The sequence below is a fragment of the Colletotrichum karsti genome, assembly GCF_011947395.1.
Source record: "Colletotrichum karsti strain CkLH20 chromosome Unknown Scaffold7, whole genome shotgun sequence".
Lineage (NCBI taxonomy): Eukaryota > Fungi > Ascomycota > Sordariomycetes > Glomerellales > Glomerellaceae > Colletotrichum > Colletotrichum karsti.
The window spans coordinates 1,230,701-1,255,107 of record NW_024065907.1 but is presented as its reverse complement, the minus strand read 5'-3'; the positions used below and the strand labels follow the sequence as shown (position 1 = coordinate 1,255,107).

The 24,407-nt window shown below is 53.6% G+C and overlaps 10 protein-coding genes across 10 annotated transcripts; 4 read left to right on the top strand and 6 right to left on the bottom strand.

The window, feature by feature from the left end:
* Nucleotides 1-1,450: 1,450 nt before the first annotated feature.
* Nucleotides 1,451-3,409, top strand: CkaCkLH20_03164 (uncharacterized protein; the record flags this gene model as incomplete). The annotated part of the gene is made up of 4 exons (XM_038885883.1): nucleotides 1,451-1,901; nucleotides 1,962-2,382; nucleotides 2,431-2,693; nucleotides 2,757-3,409. 4 exons carry the CDS (start codon nucleotides 1,451-1,453, stop codon nucleotides 3,407-3,409), a joined length of 1,788 nt encoding a protein of 595 aa, XP_038749082.1.
* Nucleotides 3,410-3,914: 505 nt separating this feature from the next.
* CkaCkLH20_03163 (uncharacterized protein) lies at nucleotides 3,915-6,398 on the top strand (the record flags this gene model as incomplete). Its single annotated transcript, XM_038885882.1, has 4 exons — nucleotides 3,915-4,595; nucleotides 4,672-5,222; nucleotides 5,290-5,555; nucleotides 5,635-6,398. The coding sequence occupies 4 exons, from the start codon at nucleotides 3,915-3,917 to the stop codon at nucleotides 6,396-6,398; spliced, it is 2,262 nt and encodes a 753-aa protein (XP_038749081.1).
* Nucleotides 6,399-9,220: 2,822 nt separating this feature from the next.
* On the top strand, nucleotides 9,221-10,831 carry CkaCkLH20_03162 (uncharacterized protein; the record flags this gene model as incomplete). Its single annotated transcript, XM_038885881.1, has 4 exons — nucleotides 9,221-9,367; nucleotides 9,442-9,680; nucleotides 9,734-9,999; nucleotides 10,062-10,831. The coding sequence occupies 4 exons, from the start codon at nucleotides 9,221-9,223 to the stop codon at nucleotides 10,829-10,831; spliced, it is 1,422 nt and encodes a 473-aa protein (XP_038749080.1).
* Nucleotides 10,832-11,176: 345 nt separating this feature from the next.
* CkaCkLH20_03161 (uncharacterized protein) lies at nucleotides 11,177-12,628 on the bottom strand (the record flags this gene model as incomplete). The annotated part of the gene is made up of 4 exons (XM_038885880.1): nucleotides 11,177-11,344; nucleotides 11,448-11,732; nucleotides 11,879-12,085; nucleotides 12,593-12,628. 4 exons carry the CDS (start codon nucleotides 12,626-12,628, stop codon nucleotides 11,177-11,179), a joined length of 696 nt encoding a protein of 231 aa, XP_038749079.1.
* A 696-nt stretch (nucleotides 12,629-13,324) lies between these two features.
* CkaCkLH20_03160 (phosphoribosylaminoimidazole-succinocarboxamidesynthase) lies at nucleotides 13,325-14,390 on the bottom strand (the record flags this gene model as incomplete). The annotated part of the gene is made up of 3 exons (XM_038885879.1): nucleotides 13,325-13,896; nucleotides 13,961-14,120; nucleotides 14,199-14,390. 3 exons carry the CDS (start codon nucleotides 14,388-14,390, stop codon nucleotides 13,325-13,327), a joined length of 924 nt encoding a protein of 307 aa, XP_038749078.1.
* Nucleotides 14,391-14,902: 512 nt separating this feature from the next.
* CkaCkLH20_03159 (aspartic endopeptidase) lies at nucleotides 14,903-16,356 on the bottom strand (the record flags this gene model as incomplete). Its single annotated transcript, XM_038885878.1, has 2 exons — nucleotides 14,903-15,790; nucleotides 15,847-16,356. The coding sequence occupies 2 exons, from the start codon at nucleotides 16,354-16,356 to the stop codon at nucleotides 14,903-14,905; spliced, it is 1,398 nt and encodes a 465-aa protein (XP_038749077.1).
* Nucleotides 16,357-17,405: 1,049 nt separating this feature from the next.
* CkaCkLH20_03158 (uncharacterized protein) lies at nucleotides 17,406-18,336 on the bottom strand (the record flags this gene model as incomplete). The annotated part of the gene is made up of 2 exons (XM_038885877.1): nucleotides 17,406-17,955; nucleotides 18,011-18,336. The coding sequence occupies 2 exons, from the start codon at nucleotides 18,334-18,336 to the stop codon at nucleotides 17,406-17,408; spliced, it is 876 nt and encodes a 291-aa protein (XP_038749076.1).
* Nucleotides 18,337-19,023: 687 nt separating this feature from the next.
* CkaCkLH20_03157 (molybdenum cofactor synthesis protein 2b) lies at nucleotides 19,024-19,551 on the bottom strand (the record flags this gene model as incomplete). Its single annotated transcript, XM_038885876.1, has 1 exon — nucleotides 19,024-19,551. The coding sequence occupies one exon, from the start codon at nucleotides 19,549-19,551 to the stop codon at nucleotides 19,024-19,026; it is 528 nt and encodes a 175-aa protein (XP_038749075.1).
* A 1,057-nt stretch (nucleotides 19,552-20,608) lies between these two features.
* On the top strand, nucleotides 20,609-22,974 carry CkaCkLH20_03156 (uncharacterized protein; the record flags this gene model as incomplete). The annotated part of the gene is made up of 4 exons (XM_038885875.1): nucleotides 20,609-20,920; nucleotides 20,986-21,055; nucleotides 21,105-21,377; nucleotides 21,428-22,974. The coding sequence occupies 4 exons, from the start codon at nucleotides 20,609-20,611 to the stop codon at nucleotides 22,972-22,974; spliced, it is 2,202 nt and encodes a 733-aa protein (XP_038749074.1).
* Nucleotides 22,975-23,926: 952 nt separating this feature from the next.
* On the bottom strand, nucleotides 23,927-24,163 carry CkaCkLH20_03155 (uncharacterized protein; the record flags this gene model as incomplete). The annotated part of the gene is made up of 1 exon (XM_038885874.1): nucleotides 23,927-24,163. The coding sequence occupies one exon, from the start codon at nucleotides 24,161-24,163 to the stop codon at nucleotides 23,927-23,929; it is 237 nt and encodes a 78-aa protein (XP_038749073.1).
* Between the last annotated feature and the right edge of the window lie 244 nt (nucleotides 24,164-24,407).

The following is a 24,407-nucleotide window of genomic DNA, read 5'->3' as shown; positions in this document are numbered from 1 at the left end:
GCCCGCCCTCGTTCTAGACCTTGTTGGCCTTCCTCAAGCGCGACTTGACGATTAATTTTTTTCCTGTTTGGCATCACGACTGTGGCGAGCTTTGCGACAAAAGAAACGGTTTTGAGAGATGGTTGGTTTGGCGGGCGACACGGCGATTGGCGGTCGGGCATGGCATGAATGGTCAGCATCGCATGGCATACTGTGTTTCGTTTTGGCGGCATTTCGTTTTGCTTTTCTCGACTTCGACTGAAGGATTTTCGGGGCGACGTCTCGTGTCTGATTTCTCGCGGATGGAAGCTTCTGTCTGTGAAGACATCGTACTCGGCCGGTATCCTCACATTGGCAGAGTCTGAAGGGCTTCTTCGGAGGGGACCATTTGATTGGAGGAAGTTTGCTAAAAGATGTTGAGCTTTGGCACAGGAGTCAACGAGAAGAATTGGGCCGAGAGACGGAGCCTTGTATTTATAGAAAAGACTCTGACAAGTGTAGGAGATAATTCATTGCTGAGTACGGTATCTGCTGGTCCATCTGCTGGAATGTGCTGGCTGGGCGATGATTAGGCTGGGGCTCAGCTTGTCCGGGTGCGTCCAAGCCGCGCTGAAGAGCGGCCGCCCTGATTTGCCTGTGAGCAGGACGCATTCCTTTCCACGAGATATCGCCCTGCTTGCCTACAGAGGACACCACTCGCGGCCATTCCTTGCCTTCCACACTGAACGTTCAGGGGCCTGATCAGGAAAGACCATTCATTCCCGAGCAAAGTATTTTCTCTGGACTGTTATCTCCATCACCATCATGCCTACAATGCACTCTCCGACCAGATCTGCGCGATCGCATGCCCACTAGATTCATGAAAGAGGTTTACCAGCTTGGTAGTGTCACTTTGCTGGGCAGTATCCTGAATATAAGTTGCTTCCGACGCTAAAGACGAAAGTGAGCTTGAAAACTTTCAGCGAGCGGTGCCTCATCTACCACCCCTTTACCCCCAAACACCTGGGTATGTTGTGAAAATCTCTAGATTCTATCCGTTATCTATCAACTTCCTACACCGGGAAATGGGGAGAGATTGGGTCACGGATTGGCTGACTGACCTGCAAGGGGGCTATGAGTGAGGCGGTAGACAGACTGACTGCCTGAGAGCGCGGCATGTGCAGAGCCAGGTAGCCAATCGCCCGCTGGATGATGCCGCATGATCTCATGAGGCAACTTGCGACCCATTGACCGGGTGGTCACCATTGGACCGATTTACAGCATCAGTGAACAGGCGCCGCAGTCCAAACCGCGAATAGGGTTGCTTTCGCGTCAGCAGGAAATTGCGACAATGCGCGATTCCGCATCATAAAAGTGGCAGGCGCCGCGTGAAGAAGAATCGCTGGGTTGCACCGACCGCGTGAAATCAATCCTCTTTTCAGCACACGTCTCCAATTAAAGCCCATAGAGTTGCTGTCTCCGAGGGGAAATTATGGACGCCATGTTGCAACTTCTTGACCCGGAGGACCATCTGTTCGAACCCGAAATGCCCAGCATCGTCGACGTCATCGGCCTCCCAGAGGAGTTCGGGGATTACCTTCAGCGCAGAGATTGGAAGAAGCACGACTGTGGAAGCTGCAACAAGGTCGGGTTTCTTGACCGCGTCGAAAGCATGGATCCTCTGGCGCAGATGTTCGCCGGGCTGAGAATCCATGAGGAGTATGTCGACTATTACGGATACGGGCTCAGAGGCGGCGGTGGAGGTCATCCCGACGTCGGCAAATGCCCCTCCAAGACCAGCTTCAGCAACGATCATGGCGAGGATCTCCTCCGGCATGAGGGATTGGGGCATGGACAAGCTGTTCGCAACGTTGCAGAACCTGATGAAAAGCAGTCATTGGCCATGCGCCATTCTGTGTTGACTACAGACTGCATTGTCCCAGGTACTTGGGCCCTGTCTCCTCTCAACCAAAAGCGTCAAGGGCTAACGGCAATCAACAAAGTTGAAAACAACGAGGAGCTGGAGGTCAAAGTCAAACCGAGGGCACCCCCAAGACATAGCCCACCCCCTCTTCCCAAGTTCAAGCCCGAGTGTGAACCTTCAGGTATCGAGTTGGCCAAGTCTCCTCCGTCGGACGGCGAAGTCCCCAACGCTACATTTGATGTGAAGAAGCGTCCACCAGTCCTTTGCGACGCCGACCTTGAGGACAACGGAGACGAGGAATCGCGTGGAGTTGACGACCTTTCCAAGCTGCCAAAACCTCTCCAAGTCCCCAGCGGCACTCCCGAGGTTGCCCCTAGGAAGGTTCGGCAGTCAATCTCCACGTGCAAGTTCGCTTGCCCCTATCTGAAGTTCGATCCCAAGACCTATGGACAGCGTCCGAGTTGCCGCGGGCCTTCTTTTCCTTCTACACACAGGGTGAAGTAAGTAGTTGCTGCTCGAGTCCGACAAGCCAGCTCTGACGTCCCCAGGGAGCATCTGTATCGAGTTCATGGACAAAAGCCGAACTGCGATCGATGCCGGAAGATTTTCTCCACGGAAGAAGACGTCAAGAAGCATCGCAGATCAAAAGATGCCTGCGAGCTTGCGGAGGGCGTCGTGATTGAGGGCTTTGATGCATCCCAAAAGGAAAAGTTGCAAAGCAAAAAGCGGACGAGATCCAAGTCGGAGGAAGAAAAATGGCAGGATATTTTCCAGATTCTCTTCCCCGATTGCAGAGAAGTTCCAGATCCGTGTAAGTGGCATGTCACAATACATGCATGTGCGAATTCCGAGCCGAGAAACTGATGCAGAATAGTCTACAACCCGTATTTCGACGCCGGTCTGGGTGATTCGGCCCTGGCTCCCCGGGATATTGAAAAGATCTTCACCGACGATTTTCGGGAACAGATATGTGATGGCATTGAGAAGGCCATAGGAACTCATCTTAGCAGGACGAAACGAAGAAATGTCACAGACGCCGTCATGGAAGCCCTGCGACAGGGTCAAACGACGGCCAAGGATGATTCAAGCAAGGTGGCGGTTGAGATCCCTGAGGGCGAACAGGACGTGTCTCCTGAGAGTTCGGATCCAGATTCAGGGTTCTCTGAGCCCCTCAGATCTGGCCACAAAGCACGAACAACAAAATCTGCGGGGGTACTGTCCGAGGAGAATGACCAGAAACGTACACGCCAAATTTTGAACGAGCCCGCGAGGCCCACGCGGCTCGTCGAAGAAAAGGTCAAAGGGCCGTCACTAGAACCGCGAGAATTCAAGTTAGGTGAGGAGCTGAACCTCGGATGGTTCGTCGGCTGGACCGGAAGTATTGAGGACGGGATGGATTACGACTGGTTTCGCGACGTTGAGAACTCTGGGTTCCAAATGCCTGTGATTGATTTGATCGGCGAGGAGTATGAAGGTCTGCTGCCTTCGAGCGACGTGGGTGGATCGTTTCCAGGTGTCAATTGGTAGAGATGATGCCTCTGCGAGGACTCTAATCATGATGGCACGGTTACTCTTCGTACGGACAGGCGCAATGTTTATGAGGCAGTGGCCTTAGATTCTATTCATTTCACGAACTCCCCCTCCCTTCTCCTCCCCAATACGATGTAGCTGCGTCTTTTGTCTTAAGAACTGCGTACATCGCACGAATGCATGAAGCACGTTTGGCCATTTTCAGGGGTATCTAGCCACATACGCTTCGCTTTCACCGACTGACGGCCGTCTTTCGAGCTGTCGAATGCCGACATAGGTCGCCATTAATCATTCCGACTATCAGAAAGATGATGACGATGAATCCGAGAAGAGAAAGATACGCGCTTGGGCGGGGCTGTCGGCTCAGCTCTGCTGCGCCATGCATTGCATATACTGTAGCCAACCACAGATGGGCGCGAGGCAAGGGTCCGTAAGTACGACCATTGAGAATTGCGAAGCTGCGATATTCTGTTTTGGTCTTTAAAAAGCAAGATTGACCTCGATGAACATCGACTCAATACGCATCAATCCCGTTCTTGTCTTCGCCTTGCCCCGACAGCCATCTCTGACTATTCAACCTTCCAACATGTCCGCCGTCAAAAGCGAGCCTGCCGACTCGGCGACGATCCAGGAGTACAGCATCATCGGCGAGCAAGACGATGCCTCTGACAGGCTGGCGAGCTGGATAGCAGAGTTGAGTCTCGACGAGGCTCACATCACGTTTGTTTTCGACGGCTATGATGAAGCATCCGACGACGAGAATGTCGACTCCAAGGACACGAAGAGCCCCGGCCCCTTCGAGATCCCGCACAGCCTACTACGAGACATGCGCAACTTGAACTGCAGCGCCTCGAATTCAGACTCCTCTGACACCGATGATGAAGAGGCCGAGCATGTCGAGTTCATTCGCAAGCTGCGAGAGCTGCGCAGGGTTCGCCGCTGCACTGCGAGCAGTATAGGAAAGCGGACCGTTTCTGAGCGCAGCGAGTCTGACAATGAAGAGTTGGCACCGTTGAGTCATGATGCTGTTGCGTCGAGAGCCGAGAGGTTGCGACGTCGGGAGGCCAATCGTGAGAGACTTCTTCACCTGGCAAACCAGACGTCATCAACGGAGCCGATCGTCGAAGAGCGGGACAGTGATGGCCCCTCCCAAAGCGAGAATTGGTCTGCGACTCTGCTTGAGGTACGTCGGCCCATGGAGCGAGAGCACTGTCTCGACGACATGAGTTTTAGAGGGCGGAAGCTAATGGTCGGCATAGATGCCTTTCTTCGAAGCATGCAGTTCGGACGAAGATGGCGAGCTTCAAGATCTGCCTTCGAAAAATTGCCGAGATGTGCAACTGGGGATGTCCTACAACACTGTTCGTGCCTTGCGTCGTCCTTTTCCTTCGAGAAGCAGTTTTGGTCGAGGCGAACCCGCCGATGACCTCAAGACGCCTGCTACTCCGGGGGAAGTCAACCGCAATAGTCAGATGGGCGAGCACGGCGAAACACACCGCTTCATGGAGTCAAGGGCACCCGGAGGTCACGATTCCGACACGAAGGCTAGATCGGGGGAACATTCAAACGGACCGCGTGCGGTGAATGTTCGCTTTGACGCCGATCTGGACATCTCAGAAATCGAGGACAATAAGAGACCATCAGTGCCTGGACGCAACCAGAAACGAAAACGGTTGGACGAACCTCAACCTCATCCTGAGCCGGCCTTGCTACCCCTGCTGGCGTGTCCGTACCTAAAGCATGATGCGGAAAAGTATGGGCAGCTGCGAGGTTGTCGCGGAGCTGCTTTCAAGGACATACACAGACTAAAGTGAGTTCCCAAATACTAACATATTATGCACTTCTTTGATGTTGAGAAGCTAACTCGGGGCTGGAAGGGAGCACCTATACAGAACCCATAGGCAGAAGGAGAACTGCCCGCGTTGCCGTACTATATTTGATGATGAAGAGGAGAGAAACAGACATCTGAAATCCAAGACTGTTTGTGAAGTTGTTGAAGGGATCTCACTCGAGGGTTATGATAAAGCCCAAGGCGAGAAGCTGAAGAGTAAGAAGCGAGTGAAAGGGGTCAATTCCCGCGAGGACAAATGGAAACATATATACGGGATACTCTTTCCAAACTGCAAGGACACGCCCGATCCCTGTAAGCATTCTCTTAGACCCCAGCGGAGCTTGGGTCCCAGTTCAAGGGTCGCTGGAATGATTACTGACTGTCATTACAGTTTACAAGCCCATTTTCGATGACGAATCCCGAAAATCTGGCTTGATACGGTTGGATCTAGAAGACACTGAGCACATTCTCCCGCAAGACGTCCCGTTGCAGCTAGAGGAAGATACATACGCACTGGCGGAGAAGGCAATCGGCATGGAACTCAGCTTGGCGAAACGTCGGAAGCTTATGGACGTGTTCAAGGGGTTTGCGGTAAAGATGAGCCAGCTGTCCCAGAAAGAAGGTCCAGAAGCGAGGGCAGACAAGGAGACCACTCACGATTCTTCAGAGGAGCGAATCATTGACGAGCCAGAGGGCTCAGGGCTAACGCCAGGTTCATCCGAGCTGAGCCAGAGTCTCCATACTCCAGACGCCGCGGAGCCTTTGGCGATGTTTGCTTTAAGCAGCATGCCCGAAGCCGTTCCGTCGGATGTGGCACCGAAGGACACTCTGAACGTGGCACCTCCGCCTACCGAGCCACGGATATCTCCTCTTGAACTAGAAAACTTCTCTATGGGCGAGGAGTTTGAGTTTGGCGACTGGTCTCGGTGGCCGTTGGACAACAGGATAAGCTATGACTGGATCAACGGTGGGAATTATGGGTTTATGTTTTCTTTCGAGGGGCATACCGATTCATTGCAAGTTCAGAACTTCGGGAACTGTGGCGGACAGCCTGACATCGTCACTACGGAAGCGTTTCTGGCAGCGAATGAATATCCCTTGGCGGGAACCAATCAAGCATGGGCTGCTGCTGATGAGCGATGGCTCGGGATGTGAAATCTAGAAGATAGTCTTATTTAGTTCAAGTGGACGAATAGCTCTAAAGTCTGCGGCTCGGAAGCATTGAAGAGCGTCGTATATATATATCTCAAAAGACACAGCTTCATATCACGAATCGGGTGATAGTGGTATTAAGACTTCGCAGGTATAGCACCCGGTTGCGGGATTGCGAGTTCCCTTGGCATTCTGCTTATAAGTATCATGCTCTCCGGTGAATACCTGGCGTTTCCCACCAGAATATCGTCATCGGCATCAAACTGACCTGATACTAAAGCTAAATCAACATCCCTCGGCTCGTCATCTTTACGAAAGTGGTCGGATCAGGCAGACATACCTTGAATTCTGCAACCCCATATCCTAGGTTACATATCTGAGGCCATTGGTCTCAATAACATGCTCAACCAGATCCCAGGCGACTGAAACGATGGTTGGAGTGGTTCGACCAAAAGCTTTAAAAGCGACTTCATGAACGATTACATGAGCGGTTATCCCAACTGGGTCTTCATGATTAGCAAATGACAAATCTGTTGGGCTTATGTCCTGTTCTCTATTTTTGTTAATGAGAAGCATAGCAAACTCACTTCCTTAAGTTGAAGTTGGGAAACCGGAGCGTTGGTGCGAGACGGAGGGGAATCGTGACGAGGTTTTGCGTCGGAAGAGAGCAGCTGATATTCATTATGAAGGACTATGAAGTATGAATATGGCGTGAAATCGCGAGTGGTGAAGGGTGGTGAAGCCAATAAATACGCAGTTGCTGAGTACGGTAGATGCTGGTCCATTTGCTAGATTGTACTGGCTGGGCGATGACCAGGCTGGAACTCGGCTTGCTCAGGTGCGTGTTATGCGTTGAAGGGTAGCCAGCGCATTCCTCGCATCGGAGCGAACATTCGCGCTCATCTGCGGGTGAGACTGCATGGATCCTCTTTCGGCCGTCCCTTGAGCATGTCAGCGAATCGGGGATTGAGGTCCCCCTTGCGGCCCAGCAGGTTAGCAGAGCGAGCGGGGTTTGAGGTGGCCGTTCGTACTGGTGGCAGTCATCTAGTAAGTCAACGGGCTGACTGCACCTGGTCGCCATTGGGTCGGCAACCCAAATTACGTCACGAACAGGGACCGAGATGTACGTAAAGACGGAATTGCGAAAGTGCGCATTTGTTCTCGCGAGCCCAGGAGCTGCTGTGAGGCAGACCTTCAATCCCTGAGCAGCCTCATGAATGTGCACCTTCGAAAGCCTCGTCCCATAAAGATTTTCGACATCTTTACATTCAATCATGCAACGTTTCGTCGAACAGTCATGAGATCTCTCCAAACAGACCTTTGTTCCTGCGCAAGGCGGACATGTGGGTTGCGAGGTTCGGAATCATCGATAGAGAAAGCACTCTGTCCATCTTGAGATGAGAGACCTCAAAAAGGTTGAGTTCTATGGACGTTTGATTCTTGACGAAAGCAGGCTGGACGCTCAACGATGCTCATAGCGGCCATGGCCTTAGATGCGTATGCGATGTTGAAAACTTCGGATGCAGAGATAATTACAGATGAAGGGTAGTGTGTGCGACAAGCATTGAGTTGCAGCAGACAATCTAGGACCAGCCAAAACTGTTCCAGTCGCCGACCTCAGTCCCAGCCACCGGCACATCCAGAGGAACATTCGCGACGACTTCAAGGACCAGATATGGGACAACAATGGGAAATAATTCTGATTAAGCCTCAGTAGAGTGAAGCAACAGAGTATTGGCGACATCACTTGAAGTCCATGGGGCTAGACGACCAGCAACTCAGGCGGACTCGTGCAAAGTTGAACCGCGACACAGGTTCAAACGCATCATCAGACTCAGCCAATTGGATCAGATCTGTTGACTGTGGGCAGATATAAGTTTTGCGGGAATTGAGCCAAGCGAAGACGGACAGATCACGCGAAAGAGATCTTGCTTGAGCCATGAAGCACCAAGGAAACGATACGGCTTTCAGCGGCGCCTCGGGATATCACTCTGGGCGAGGAAAGAATTGGATCACGGAAACCGGGCCTTGTTGGACCTGTGTTGCGGAGGAAGTACCCTGGGGTACGGCTGGTTCGGATGCTAAAGACCTTAATGTTCAATTGTTCATCAACGATTGTTAATCCGCAAAAGAATATGTTCAATCGTCAACCTGAAGTCGGTGGGAAATTTCTGAGTCTGAGGTGGTACAAATAGTGTATTTGCGGGAAAGGTTAGCAAGCGCTTGACTTCAGTCAGCCGTCGAGACAACGATGATCTTTTCTGTATAGCCATCGTGATTCAAGTACTCAGCTGCGAAAGCATCATATCAACACTTTGCGGTCCTAGGGGCGGGAGCATGAAAGTACCAGGATCAAGTTATCGCGGCAGCATTCAGGGAGTCCTCTCCCTCTCGCTTTCCACGGTGCCACGTGCTGCTTCTGTCTTCTTCCCCTCTGCTCCCCATTGGGCCGGTGCGCCTGTCGTGTTGATGTAGGTAGGTTGGTGGATATTTCAATGACAATGGATCCTGATTGGCAAGACGTCAGCGAGATTTCAATCCCAGTCTGATTGGTGCGCACAACATGTTGTCCGCAACACATCAACCACCTCCTAGTCTCGGTCTATAAGTCAATCTGCTGATTTCCAATTCCTCATGAATTTTTGGACTACATCTTCCATTACTTTACCTTGTACTGTATGGCTTCGCGTTCATCTTATATATCCGCAATTGTTGAGCATCAAAAAGAAGTTCTGCGTTTTATGTGAAAGGTCCCTTGTGACGTTCACACCCTCCGAGCTAGTTACAGTTTCTTTACACACATTCAACAGCTGCCAAGTGAGATCATGACCTCTATCTTAGCACCCAAGAACTCCCTTCTGGAAACACAGCAGCTGCCAGTCGAGATCACAACTACCCTCTCAACATCGGCGTACAATACGTCAACACAGCTGTTGAGTCAACAGCCAGAAAACCCCTTTACCGATGGTGGTGTACGTCATCGTCGCTAAGACTTAAAGCCAATACTGCTTTGGGTACCAAAGGCTCGAGCTAACACATGACATAGGGTGACCAGCATGCTGGCTGTGACAATGCCAGGTTAGAGATGTCAAACAACGTAGGCGATGAACCTGCAACCACAACGCGGTCCGGTAAGAAACGCAAGATCGACCATGGCCCTCAAACACCTGTGGAGTCGGTCTTTGAGCGGCGGCTGGCCTGTCCGTATCTGAAATATGATCCACACACGTACGGACAGAGAAAAGGCTGCCGCGGGTCAGCTTACGATACTGTCCATAGAATGAAGTAAGCTCTTTCCATGCTGTTCTCACTCAAGCTTGGATAATGACTTTGGCCAGAGAGCACCTGTACCGAACGCACCAGCAGGAACCACACTGCAGCCGCTGTGGGGAGACGTTCGATGAAGACGAAGACGTTGCAGAGCACCGGCGCTTGGAAGTCTCTTGCGAGCTTAATGAAGCGGTTTCTGTTGAGGGCTTCAATGCATCTCAGCTGAAAAAGCTGAAGGGCAAGAGATACCCACCAGAAGTCAAGTCAGAAGAGGACAAGTGGAGGCATGTGTATGGGATTCTCTTCCCGAACAGTGACAAGATGCCTGATCCGTGTAAGCACTCTTTGAGTCTCGTCTGGCAAGAGTTGGAATGTCTCACTAACTTTTGATGGCAGTCTATCAGCTCTTCATTGATGGAGTTACCTGCGGATCTGGCCCTGTGCCAGCGACTCAGCGCGGGACCTGGCCCCAATTCACGCAAGGCGTCCCCTCACTCCTGGAAGAAACCATTTGTGAATTGGTTGAGAAGGCACTTGGAAAGAGATTCAGCAGTGTGGAGCGTCGAAGGGTCGAGGATGCTTTGAAGGGGTCAGATGTGATGATGACCTGGCAGCCTCGGGAAATGGCGGCGGCAGCGGAAGCGAGCGAGGCGTCCAAATCAGAATCACCAGAGGTAGAAGCCACTGGTCACTCGGACACCTCGGAACGAGACCCACGCCCAGCCGAGTCGACTCGAAGCACGCAACCGACCGAAGCCGCCCAGTCAATCGCCATGCCAGCAATATATACCTCGGATGGGTTGTTGGAAGGCTCTTCAGACACGGTACCTCCAATGTTCGATGCGCAACAGTCTTCTTTCAACATGGAAGGAATGAATGCTGGCATCAACTTTGGAGGTTGGTACCCGCCGTTGCATAACGCGACCAGCCGGAACTGGATCTGGACGAACGACGGAAATCAACTTGGGTCGTCTTTCGGAGGGAACAGCGACCTTTTTTACGCACAGGGCTTCGCCAGTTTTGGTACGCAGGCCAATGGAGTCATCGCAGAGTCTTTTGTCGCACCTGATCCGCTGATGGAGAATTCGTTTCCGTTGATGGAGAACCCGCTGATGGAGAATCATCAGGCAGGGGCTCCTGCTCCTGGACCATGGTACCATATGTAAGATAGAAGAAGAGGCGGGAGATAATTGGGAGTTTGGTTGGCTTGGAGACACCAAGTGTGTGAAAGTTAGAATTAGATTCATGGCAGGTTTAATGACACAGTTCAGATTCACTTCCCGAAGGCCGTTTGCGTACTGTCATTGTCTTTGCAATCTACTACTCAAGATACAAAAGTTGCCCGCCACTGACACGTTCATGAAGAGATCATGACATGAGAATCACCAAGCTCGTTACCGCCGGTCTATCCGTAAAGTCCTGAACATCTTGTCCATGCCAAAATGCTTCATACTCAAATCCTTCAGGAGAGACAACGCAACAGCTCTTCACAGCAGAGGCCTCTGCAGCCCTTAGCACTTGTCCCTTCGAAGTTCAACGTAGTCCTTCCCATCTGGTTTAGTCAGACGCCCCTTGGCATCCCAGCTCTCGCCCAGCCACACGCTGTTGCCGCACTTTCTTAAAATCCTCACGAGATCATTGCGGACATCTATGCAAGGGCGGTCGCGGTGAAAAGGTGTCTACGGGCAACCCGTACATGTTAGCAATGATTCGGCCTTCTAGCATTTTGAAGCAAAACAAAAGGGTGGGAGGGTGGGAGGGGTTTGTTTGCTTGTAACGTACGAGGTTGTGATAGAACAGGCCGCACTTTTCGGAGCAGCTCACGCGAGCGGTCGAATTAGGTGCGGCTCCGCAAGCAGCGTTTCCGAGTTTCTGGAGGTAATCGAAACCCTCAATGCACCTTGACACGGCGTCGTGGACCACCTTGTCGTCTATGTCGCAGTCGAAGGTGCCATGTTGAGGACCAAGGTCAGGGTCATTCGCATCAGCCATACGCTGGATGGCATGATCATCCCTAGGCTGGAGACTGGACATCGAGGAGGTGCTCGTAGAAGTATTGGAGTTTTCCTGCGAAACCCACCACACGTCAGCAAGAGGCACGGCGGCAGACGACGGCGTCTATGGAGGATGATCGACATGGCGGGACAGCAGGCTGGGCGACTGCCCAGGGACAGGGGAGGGTCCATTTGCTCTTTCATGTTGATGGAACTTACGGCATCGGATTTATTGAACGAAAAGTCCGCGTCGTAGTTGGGGTTGAGCTTGACGACCTGGTGGTAGATGGACTTGGCGGACCCGGCGAGGGTCACGTTGGGACCGCCGACGACGACGGGTCCGGTGAAGGTCAAGCTGAAGTCGTCATTCTCACTGTCGATGGCAGGGTGGTCGGGGAGCTCGTCACCGGTAGGCAAGGCGAAGGCCTACTCACAGCGTTAGCACAGCCGCCGTTAGACGGGAGTGTGGGAACTTGCCTTGAGTGCAAAGAGCACACTGGCAGCAGCAGCGATTCTCATGGTGGCGGAGAAATGTGTGAGATGGTTCCTAAGATGCGGATTTCAGAAGTCTGATTAGGTTCGGGGTAGAATTTTGAGTGAAAGAAAAACGATGGAGGTCATCTGTTTTATAGGTAAACCGATATTGAATCTCTGATAGGGCTACCAGCAAGCTTTCCCAACGGGGTTCTCATTTACGGGTCTCATTCATCATATTTGAGTTTGAGATGCCCGTGGAACTCTGCGTAGGATGCCATCAAGTCTATCATTCACGACTGGGCGAGATCTAAAAGTGCTGTTAGCTGAGAATAACTTTGAATGTGTCTCCTCCCAAGACCATCCTCCCTCCCATCTCACACGTCACATCATCAACGAGCCTGGACAGAAATTCTTCTCATGCGTCTTACCTCCAACAGTTCTTGCTTTGGCTCTTACCATCGGGCTCATCTGGGTTCTCGCCAGTTGGGCCATGTGGAGACGTGATAAGGCGACGAAGATGGAAAAGGTGCGGTCAAAACACACAGAGGTTAACTAAGACTTCGCATGAGCGGCGGTACAGAGAGAGGAATCTTCCACGAGATAGTTGACGCCATCCTCATGACTTGAACCCAGTGCCGTAGAGGTATAACTCTGTGACGTCGGAGGGAAGAACACAACGGAAACGGGAAGGACGGCTGGCGGCATGGGGCTGCAGGACGACAGGAGTTTTCCTAAGGCTATCCACGTAAATCGTACTCCAGCACAAACACCTGAAAACGTGGATGAGTGGATTTTAACTTTTCAAATGTGTTCCGCAGCATTCATCATCGAAGGTGTTTGGACATACGAAGGCACAACCGTTGCTTTGCCGTTGTGAAAAAGTGTAAACATGCGTCATTGGCGCCTCCACAACCACCACCTGCAGTTATGGGGTTTCTTGAGCGAGTGATCTCATAACCCGAATATGAGTTTTCTTACTATGATGCGCGTTTGAGTGTGGCGATGAGTGCATCTGATTGGAGATGATGGCCGTGTCAATGTACATATGTTGGTCACTGGCAGTATGAGGATGGGTTTTCGCCACTTAAGGCATCCTTTTTAACTGTTGTTCATCTTTCATTTTATGAATTTCGGAATCTACATCGCAAGCAGACCACATCTCAATCAATCTTCATCAATCTCCCCTCCTCACGCCTTAGCAACCTCGTCAAAGCTCTTACCGACCAACTTCAAAAACACCTCCTTGTACTTCTCCGCCGTAGCGAGGCAGACCTCCTCGGGCAGCGTGACGCCCTCCTTGCCCTTGAGCCCGTTCTCGATGAGCCAGTTGCGGATGAACTGCTTGTCGAAGCTCTCCTGGTCGCGGCCGACCTCGTACTTGTCGGCGGGCCAGTACCGGCTGCTGTCGGGCGTGAGCACCTCGTCGACGAGGACGATCTCGTCCGTCTCCGGGTCGACGCCGAACTCGAACTTGGTGTCGGCGAGGATGATGCCGCGCTCGGCGGCGTAGTCGCGCGCGGCCGAGTAGAGCCGCAGCGAGAGCTGCTCGACGCGGCGCGCCGTCGCCTCGCCGACCAGCCGGGCGGCCTCGTCCGGGTGGATGTTCTCGTCGTGCTCGCCCTGCTCGGCCTTGGTGCTGGGCGTGTACAGGGGCGCGGGGAAGGCCTGGGACTGCTGCATGCCGGCGGGCACCGCGATGCCGTGGACGGTGCCCTTGGACTTGTACTCGTTCCAGGCGGAGCCGGTGATGTAGCCGCGGACTGGGGGATGGGTTAGACTGTGCGAGGGTTGATGTGATGAGAAAGAGAGAGTGGGACGACGAACCGATGGCCTCGAGGGGGACGACCTTGAGACGGCGGACCTGCATGGCGCGGTTCTTGATGAGGGCGGCGTCGGCGGCGGGAAGGCCGGCCGGGGGGTCGAGGGTGATGAAGTGGGTCTTGAGGCCGGGGACTCGGTCCGTCAGCACCTTGAACCAGTGGGCCTGCAGCGAGGTTTTTTCGTGGTTAGCGATGACGGTGTTTCGGCAGTCTACGGCGACGGCGGCGGGAGTTCAACTCACGGAGGCGTGGGTGAGGATGGCGCCCTTGTCGGGGATGCCGTTCTGCATGACCACGTCAAAGGCCGAGACCCTGTCGGAGGCGACGAAGAGGAGGGTCTTGTCGTCGACTTCAAAGACGTCGCGGACCTTGCCCTGGCCGATCTTCTTGAGGCCCGTCAGGTCGACGGAGGTGACGCGGTCGGTGGTCGCCATTGTGTTTGATTGTGTAGGTAGATGGGAGAAGGTGGGGTGGAGGGGTAATCGATGAGGGGCAGAGGCCAAGCTTTCGTTGTTGGAGTGAGGTGGGAATGAATAAAAGGCTGCCTCGTGAGAAGAGAATTGGAAACGATATCTCAAGATCCTTGCGACCCTTGTGAGTGAATGGAGAGTTGAGTCAATGGGACGATGAAGCCGAGTTCGGGATGAGATGAGTTGAAAAGCCGCCCACCCGGTAGGAGTGACGAAAAGTGCATGAAAAAAATTTCCCCATCGGGTGTACCCGCTCCACACCTTGAAGATTTGAACTTTACACGGCGTGCTCAGCTTCAGATGAACCTGAATCGTGTCAATCCAACAGAGGCTGGCCGTGTTGGGATTAAGATCAAGTGAGTGAATTTATTCGAGTTTCGCCGCGAGCTTCCGTCTACAGGTTGCGTTCTTGCAATTCCAGCAGTGTGGGTATATTAGTCTCATACATTATGGTACGCTATTTTTGGGGTCGAAGATCAAGCAGCCAGAAGCGCTGCACCAAACACGGCAAATATCGATGTAAGTGCCATCATTACGACCTCATTAGATCCCATCCGTGCTGTGCCGGACCGAGATGCACCGTTTTGTAGGTCTGTTGGTGTCGGGGTCACCGGAATAGAAGTCTCCTCAGGGCGATTCGGTTCGGCGGCCCTCGTCGGAGTCCTCGTCGGAGCTGGAGTCGATACCTGGGTAGCGACGCCGGTCGCCGTCGGCAATGCCGTTTCATCTGCGCGCAACTCGATGATGTTGGAGCGGGTCGAGTTTATGTTCGCTTGGGCGATGCCGACTTGATGGTTGATCTCGTCGTACACCACGTACGCGCTTCGCAGAAACGTGTCCCCCAGCAGAGCGAAGCCACTGCTTGTGACGCCGAAGGCGGCGTTGCTTTGGATGCCGAACATGCAGGGGTTGTCGAACGGGAGAAGACCGTCCAGCTGGTCCATGATCGGGTCGAGGTTGTCGAGGACCATCTCCTCCAGCGGAACTCGGATCGTAACACCGTCGAATTCGAAGTCGATGAAGTAGTTGTCGCCGTCAGCTCCTCTCCACTTGCAGTCGATGAAGCCATAGCCCGCATCGACCACGTCAAATTTGGCCCAGATTTGTTTGGTCATCTTGTCCGGAAGCAGGCATACCGTAGAGCCTGAATCGAGCACCGTTGAGGCGTTGAAAGACTGCGGTCCCGCCTGTGTCACCTTCCCATCAGGAGCCTCGATGGAAACGCCAGTCATGGCTACACTGTAGCTGGTCATGCGCTCGGAGTGGAAGTCTTCCACGAGTGGCAGGGTAGTAAGCGACCCAAGGTATTTTTCCGTGTCGATGCCACCGAATAGTACAGTTCCTTCTGATGACGATAAGTCGTTCTGTACAACTGGTCAGCACTGAAAGCTTTTAAAAAAATGCGCTCGGAGACTCATACCAACCATAGGCTGAAGGCTTTCCGACCGATCAGTTTCTGTGACACCATGTTGTCAAGGACGGTGGGATAACTGCGTCGTGTTGATAACCCCGTCGAAAACCCCAAGCCTAGCAAGCCCGAGCCCTTTACGGTGTGTATCGCCAGGCCCAACTGCTGGTTCGAGACCTTCTTCCCATTGACGCTGATGGTGTCTGAGATATAGTCGCCTTTGATGTTCTTGCCGTCGAGATATGTGATATCGAAGCTATTCCTCGAGACGACTTTGTAAGTCGAGCTCTCGTCCGCGTCGAAGGTCCTCGTGCAGCCGGTGCTGTACGTTCTTTGCAACCGTTGACTATTACAGAGGTCCGCCTGTTTGTGCAAAATCCAAGTGTCGCTGCTCCCCGTGTCAAGGTGCAGCAGCATCTTCTGGCCGGGGGTGCCCACTTCCACTTCGGAATAGTAGCCGCCGCCAGTGATGTTGTTGATCGCTGTGAGGTCGAGGGTGTCGCGGCGAGTAATTTGGACCAAATCTGGAGGAAATGTGACTCTTTTGAAATCGGCCGAAACGACTAGCTGAGAAACAACCGTATCTGCCAGCGCCGCGAGTGGGATTGCCCTCGAGAACCTCATCTTGAGAACCAGCAGACCTCTCGCCTGTCAGTCCCGACTAATAGGTCCCTGTCGCTGCTCCACCCCCGCAGGGAGAGATGCGGAGAAGCTCGCCGTTGGGGTTTGTTAGGGAACCCGCGGGACAGCGCCGACAAAGCGCGACCTGCCAGTTGCTGAAGATTGAGAGCGAAGAAGCAAGCGGACGGTGGTCCTAGGATATCCCAGAAGAAGAAAGGACCGGGTCGCAGGCCCTTTTCTGTCTGCTCCAGCAATGTCGACGGACTCAGGATTGAGCCGTGATTATGGGGTAGCTGCCGGGATGCTGGGCGCCCAGGGCCAGATAATTGCGCCACCTGAGAAGCATTTGCTGCCAGATTGGAAGGAGAGTAATATCGCGCCAACCCGAGGCGGTTAGGTATGCACAACACATCCCCAACGAGCATTTTTCAGCTTCGCTTGGCCAGGGGAGCTCGCGGTGCACCTGACGGGGTCGCCTCGTCGGGCGACGCTCAAAGAGGCCACCATGCCGAGCGCGCCGTTTCGGCAGGGCACAGGGAGAGTCTTGGAGATCATGATTGACATGAATGAGGGGTCTTAGGCATTCTGGTCGATTTAGATCGGTGGGCGCCGCATTCTTGAGAGCAGCGTGTTGCTGACAGCTGAGAGTTGAGTATGCAATGGTTCACAAGAGATGAGGTTCGCTGAGTGTGGTAGAACCACTCGATTACGACCCATGCAATTCGCTTAGTCACCCCAAGCCCCTTGGCCTCCCGCTTCCGCCTTGGTATACCTAGACTGGATATTAATATTCTAGTTGTCTGAAGCGTAAATATTCGCATCTTTGTTCTTCAATAATCGATAGCAAATTGGTTATCTCAAAAACGTGTCATTAAACCAGTACAAAAACAAAAGCGCCCAATCCCATCCCATTACAGCACTCCGGTCATCGCTTCCGTCCCAGCATCACATCAACTCAACATGGCAGCCAGGTGCATGTTGTACTGTTTGATAGTCGAGGACGACGTCTGTGTCGTAGTTTCCTTCTTGCCCGTGTCCTTCTTCAAGAAGCAGTTGCCCCCGTACAAGCTGGTCATCGTCTCGAGCAGTCCGTTGAACTGCACCCCGATACACTTAGCGCTGGCATTCGAATTCTTGCTGTTGTACGATGCGCATGCCAACATGCAGGTGTCCAGCGTGTACGCAACCAGCGTCAGAATGTCGACGTCGTCTCCTGTGTTGTCCACGTTACACTCCGTGTTGAAGTTCGTCTGCTTTCCCCCCAACGATACAGCACTCGTCTTGCCCGTCAAGTTTGGACAGTTGATTTGCAACGAGTCCCTCGTCAAAAGCCCTGAGGTCGGGATAGAAATGGAAGCGCCCCTGGCAGCAGTGGTAGTGGAATCGGACGTGGCGGTAGTCGTTGAAGTCAATGAACCCGAAGTAGTGATCGCGCTCGTGGGAAGAGGAATATTGGAGGCCTGTAGAACAGCCGTCGCTTTCGAATCTGCTTCCGCTTGTCTTTTTTTGTTTCCGCATCAGCTTTCCGACTCGAGTCGTGGGTGAATTCTCTTACTCTTTTGCTCGCTGTACTGCCATCGAGCCACCAACCCCACCACCAACTGCTGCAATGATGATGACCGCAGCGAGAGTGACTGCGAGAAAAAATGTCGTTCGCTTCAGGCCGCAAATCCTTTTCTCCGGGGTAGTAGGTTGCTGGGATGGGTGTTGCGAATATTGAGCATATTGAGGGGCGTAGAAGGATTTCTCGCCCCCGTTGTAAGCAGAGGAGATAGGGGTGGGATAGTCGTCGTATCTTGTGACAACTTCCGGTGCGTGATTCTCCTCGTAGGTCAAAATCTTGCCTTCGTCGACTGGTTGAGAGCTTGTCTTGCGGTCCATCTTGACGGCAGATCAGGGCAGCTGTCACAGCGTAAGCTGGAGTTGAAGAAGGAGAGAATGTATGCTTTTGACGCCCGCCCCGAAGACCAAGGGCACCCGCCATTCGTATAAGTCGAGTGCCCGGGCCCGCAAATCAGTTTGCTCGGAAAACGCGAAACCCTGGTAGACGATGCTGGGTCTTCGTATCATGTTGGTGCTCTTGAGCGGCACAGCAACAGGAGAAACGGTCAGCACCAGACGGCGGTGCAGTAACTCTGCCGCAAAGCCATCAACCAGCGCGAACAAAAGTTCGTTGACAACTTGATACTTTCTGAAATAATTTTTCCATGTTTGAATTCTTCTACCAGTCGATTATGGAACGCGAAATCTTGTCGAAATCTGGCCGACGGCAACGATTTTGAGGTGCAAATAGCAACTTGTTGCCTGTTCTGGACCCCTGTTGTCAGCCTTGGCGTCAGTCCAGGGTGGCTTCCGGTAAGCAGCAACGTTTGTTGTCCGACTAGATGCTCAACCACGTCGCTCAATCGCATCTGGACGAAGACATGCGAGCCAGGTTCGGGACGCAGTAATATCTGCCTGCCAATCCAAGTCCGCAGCCAATGAGTTTGCCTTCATCAACAGATCATCAACTCTGTTAGCCTAATGAGCGGCAAGGGCTACGGCGGGGCTCCGCCCTCAGTGGTTCAATCAAGAAGACGCAGGGGGTGCTTGATCCGGAGCTTTAGCCGACTCGGCGACCTTTTGCCCTGCGATGCCATCCCGGTTCGCCCTCCACACGCCCTCCTCGCCGTGGAACTCCTCCCTCTTCCAGACTTCGACCTTGGCTTTGCACTCTTCCAGCGCTTCCTCGCCAGCCCTCCACGCTGCCTGCCGGTGCGGCGAGGAGACGGCAATCAGAATGCTCTCCTCCCCGATTGGGACGGTGCCGAGGCGGTGGATCATGGCCACTCCTTTGAGGCCATGCTTTTGAAGAATGGATTTGGCGATGGACATCATGGTCCGGAGCGCGAGGGGTGTGTAAGCGCTGTACTGTAACTCCTTGACAGGTTTGTCGCCGAACGTGTCTCGCGTGGTCCCGGAGAAGAGGACGATCGCGCCGGCTTGTGGTGAGCGCACAAGGTTCATAATGGCGGTGGCATCGAGGAGGTCGTATGTGAGGGCGACATGGCAGGATTCTTCGGAGACCTCCCACGGGCCTCGATCTTGAGCCTCCATTGCTGGTGGGCTGCTGGTCGATCTTGAGCAGCTGTCAACAACCACGGCTGTGTTCTTCTCGTGATGACCTGCAGAGAGCAGATTCGGGTTGTCGGGGGATCGTTTAACAGATAACCGTTCCGAACGCCACAACAACGCTTCTCAGGAACACTGATGACACTGAAATGAAGAAGAGTATAGACGGATTGTTGTGAGCAGTCCTTCGGCCATCATATGATCAGGGATTATCGCTTGCAGTAGCTGCTTCCATCTTTAAATGTCGTACAGATTTCCTCGGAAAATGTGTCAGCGGGGAGACAGCAGTGTAAGGTACAAAGACGCTGGACGCCCAAGGTCAAGGTACTCATGCACAGACCAGTCCTTATCAACCTTATCGACCCCGCTTGACTAAGCGTGCATCTCCGATTGAGGGATAACCTCAGAGATAAGGTCAGCAGGCAAGCACACCACACCACCCACTGGCACGCCAGGGTCAAGCTTCACTCCAGGTGGATCGTCCCTTCTTCAACCTCAGTGTTTCCTACAAACTCAGGTCCGAATCCTGGTTCACGCCCAACGACCGATTGAAACAAAAGGCACGGTCTCGTCGCTGCCTCTTGGGGTTCAGCGCCGCGCCTTCTTGCTTGGTTTTCTTTTTCTTCTTGTTTTTGCTCGTTCCGAAACGAAGCCCAATTCCTTCCGCGCACCCCGAGTTCGCGTTCCGCCCACGCCCCATCCTGCGATCCGCGAACATGTACGAGGACAACAACCGCTCGAGGGAGAGGGGACCGTACGACCGACGAAGATCCCCTCCGCGAGATCACCAACAGAGCAACGACGCCTATCGCATGCGGCAGGGTAAAGAGACTAAGCTGAGCCTGCGGAGGACATGACCATCTGCAGAACATCTGGCTGGTTTGAGCTTCCGCTAACTTTCCTACGGGCCGACGAGACTATTCTAGATCTCCCCTCAGGAATAACAACTACGAGCTGTCATACGACGACGAGGAGGTCCACCACCGTGATCGGGAGCGTGAGCGAGGAGAATACCGCGGCAGAGACGACGACCGCTACTACCATGGATCGGCGCGTGAGGCCTACCAGCCACGTCCTGGATCGGGAGATCAAGGCGGTCGTCGGGATGACTATCTGGATCGCCGTGATGAAGACCCTGAGGTACTTCACCCACATGACGGCGACGACCGCGGATCACGTCGTTACGATCGAGGTGGCCGGGGCTACCCTCGCTCTTACTACGACGATGGCCCTCGCCGCGACGATGCCCGACGTGGTCCTGACGAGGATTTTCGTGATTTTCCCCCCTCTCCAGGTGGCAGCCCAGGTCGTTATCCTCGTCGCGATCGTTCTACATCGCCTCTTCGACAAGCTGGTCACCCGAGCGATACTGTGATTCTCGAAGGCCTGCCTCCTGGGTTGTCAATGGAGGATGTCAAGAGCTGCCTCTTTCAACAAGCTGATCTGTCGCGGTACCCGTCGGTTGATATTCGCGTTCCATCCGGGCGAGGTATGATGTCAAATACGTAGGGCCTATTTCCCGTGTTAACGCATACCAGGTCAGCGCCGCGCCTTTGTGCAATTCGAGCAAGTCGACGATGCCGTCGAGTTTGTCAAGGAGAACTATCCTAAGCTCGTGCTAGATTTTGCAGGTGTGGTCGACGGCGATGCTGATGGCATGACTTCCATCTACATCCACTACGCAAGAAACCGAGATGACAACGAACGAGACAACAAGGCTGGCTTTGCGCCGAACTGGACCTGTCCGGCCTGCGACTTTTCCAACTACTCGACTAGAAATCGGTGCAAGAACTGCGGTGGTCCGCCGACTGGTGAGCTTTTATCAGGATTAACTCTGCACGTCCGGCACTGACAAACCCAGATCCATCACAATACCGCCATCTCCTCACGGGTGAAAGCGACGCAGCTGATGCACCATCCCAAATTTTGGTGTTCTTCCCCTTGGCTCCATCAGTCACCGAGGACGTCCTTGCTGCGGGTGCTGCGAAGTTGGAGCTTGCGCGAAAACCGACAGCGCCGAAGAACTCTGGTGATGGGCCGAAGCTGAAGTCTACCGCGCCTACCGGCGATGCGTCAGGCTATGGTGCAAAACCGGGCTCGCTGCATCGCGTCTTTCTGATGCGAGACCAGGAAACCAACGAGTCATTCAATTTCGGATTCGCTGAGTTCTGGACCGTCGAAGACGCCCTGTCTGCGGTGCAGAAGACCAAGATGATGCGAGAGTACACTATCGCGTCCAAGTCAGTAACGGTCTCGACCATCCACTTGGGCGTTTTCGTTCCAGAGCTGCGAGAAATCACCCGCTCTATCGAGCACATTTCCTTCAACCCCCTTTTCAATCCGGGTATCAGAGTCAAGTACTGGGAGCCGCACGTTTTCCCCAGCCAGAAGATCATCACAGAGGTGCCTCCTGGTGGGGTATCAGTCAACGACAAGACAGATGCCAGTGACGAGGCAAAGAAGAGCAAGAAGCGCAAGGCTGATGGAAACCTGGCTGCATCAACCGCCAAGAAGTCTGCGCCGATGGCTGGACAGATGGCGTTCTGGCAGAGAAGGCACGACGAAATTCACGAAGGCAAGCGACCTGCAGACCCGGCTGCTGACAACGGCGTGGAAGAGCGCGTCCCAGTCAAGATCTCCCTGTCTGGGGCGAATGCGATATCCACAGGCCCGATCAAGATATCTTTGACTGGGGCGAGTCTATCAAACGCCACTCCTCCAACGACATCCCCGCCAACTGAGTCTGCGACTGCGGCCCCTCCTCCTCCAGCGGTTGCTGATCAGCCAGCATCACCCGCAGCTACCGCATCCTACGTCGATCGTGAAAAGGTATGCTGCTTACTTTGCATGATGAAGTACAAATCTCTGGACGACCTCAACACGCACGAAAAGTCAAGGAACCACAAGAATGCCATGGAAGACGAGGACAAGGTCAAGGCTGCCAAGCCCCGACTAGCTGCCCGGGATAAGAGGATGGCACAACAGTCGGAGGAGCAGCCCAAAGACGGGGAGACGGCACCTCAGTATCGAGACCGCGCGAAGGAGCGGAGAGTCGTGTTCAACCAGCCCTCGAAACCCAAACCTCTCCAGAACAACAAGCCTACACGCAAAGACGATAAACCGGCCCGTCCTCCGGCCGAGAAGACCCCGCCTCCGCAGCCTTCCAAGGGTGCAGGCATGCTGGCCAAGATGGGCTGGAACACAGGACAAGGCCTGGGTGCGAATGGCGATGGCCGCACCGAGGTGATCGCCACGCACGCGTACCAGGAAGGCGTTGGTCTGGGTGCGGATGGCGGAAATCTGGGCGACGCGGCGCAGTTGGCGCAGCGAAACACGAAGAACAGCTATGCCGAGTACGTGAACTCGGTACAAGACAGAGCCAGGGAGAGATACAACAAGATGAACTAGCCAGCTTTTTACGACTACGAAGAAGAAAGCTGCCCATAGAACCGCAGAAAATGTAGTAATACTCTAAATAATGACGAAACACGCGAACCATTTTAAACATGCTGATCATGGGCGGTGCTCTGAATTTTTTGGCCTTGGTGGTTCGGCAGACGCGGGAAAGGCTGCAGATATCGGGACCTGGAAGTCCTGGATTCGCCCCCGATGACGTGTAAAGGTCGAGGAAAGCGCATGCCTTCCAACGCCTTCTGAGCCGCATCGTAACGCATCTTGTGATGTTGTGTTGTCACATACACCGTTCCTTCGGTCCTGATGTAAGCCTTGATGTGCTTACTGTCTGATATGCCTTCGTGAGTTCCCCCTCCTTCGTCAACGCCGGTGGCTTATTCAAGAACACACCGACGACGGACGAGTAAGTCGACTCCTGACGCGGCTGGATAAGAACAGGGTCTCATATAACTTGACCCTCTACAGCTCGAAGACCGACGGATCAGGCTCCCAGGGTTGCATGCGCTGGTACGTCCGGGTTCGGTGATTTCTTGATGCCCTTCCCTGCCCAAGAGGAGTGTTACAGAAGCGAGTATCTCACCCTCAATGTCGCCACATTACATCGTCTCCAGCGCTCGTTCGTGGTCACCCGAGGACGCCGTCGAAAGCTCGATCGCAGCGGCATCTACACACTCAATCGAGCCCGGGGGGGGGCCTTTGTCGCCGTGTTCCCCTCCCCCCTCAATCCGCGACGGACGGCCGCAGCAGCATGCAACATCTTCGCCTCGAATGTCCAGAAGCGTAGCCGCTTTTTTACTCTGGAAAGGTTTCCCGTCGTCATCTTTTTTGTTCGCCTAAGGAGGAGGTAATCGTGACGCGTCTCTCTTCGTACTAACACCCTTGGCTATGAGATATCAGCCCACCGCAACACTGGTGAGGCAAGCGAAAGACGCACACCCTCATCATGTCATGATGAATCCCGTCTCGCTGGATCGATCATCTTGTCTAATCGGTTCAGTCGGCCGTATGGGCTGACGTGGAGCGCGACCCAGACGTCTAGAGTAGAGACGTGTGGGGGCAGCCGCCTCGGGGGCGAATCCGTTGACCAGTCCTTATACTCGGCCGCCTGAAGCTTGGTGAGGATCTGGTGTCGCTCCGCGACGTGGTCGAGGAAGGAGACGGCGTTCTCATCTTGCTGGTCCATGGTGAGAGCACGAGGACACGAGGAAGAAAAGCATGTTCGTATTGTCGATGTGCTGCCCGTGGCTTATTGCTCGGGAATGAGTAGCTATGACGATGGAGGAAGATGGCAGTGACGATGGTGAGGAGGCGTCGAGAATGATGGCAGCGACGTGTGGATACAGGGAGTTTAGGGACGTCAAGGGACCTGGAAATTATCGCTTCTTTACCTTGATAGCTGCTATGAGATTTGTCTTGTGTTACACTAC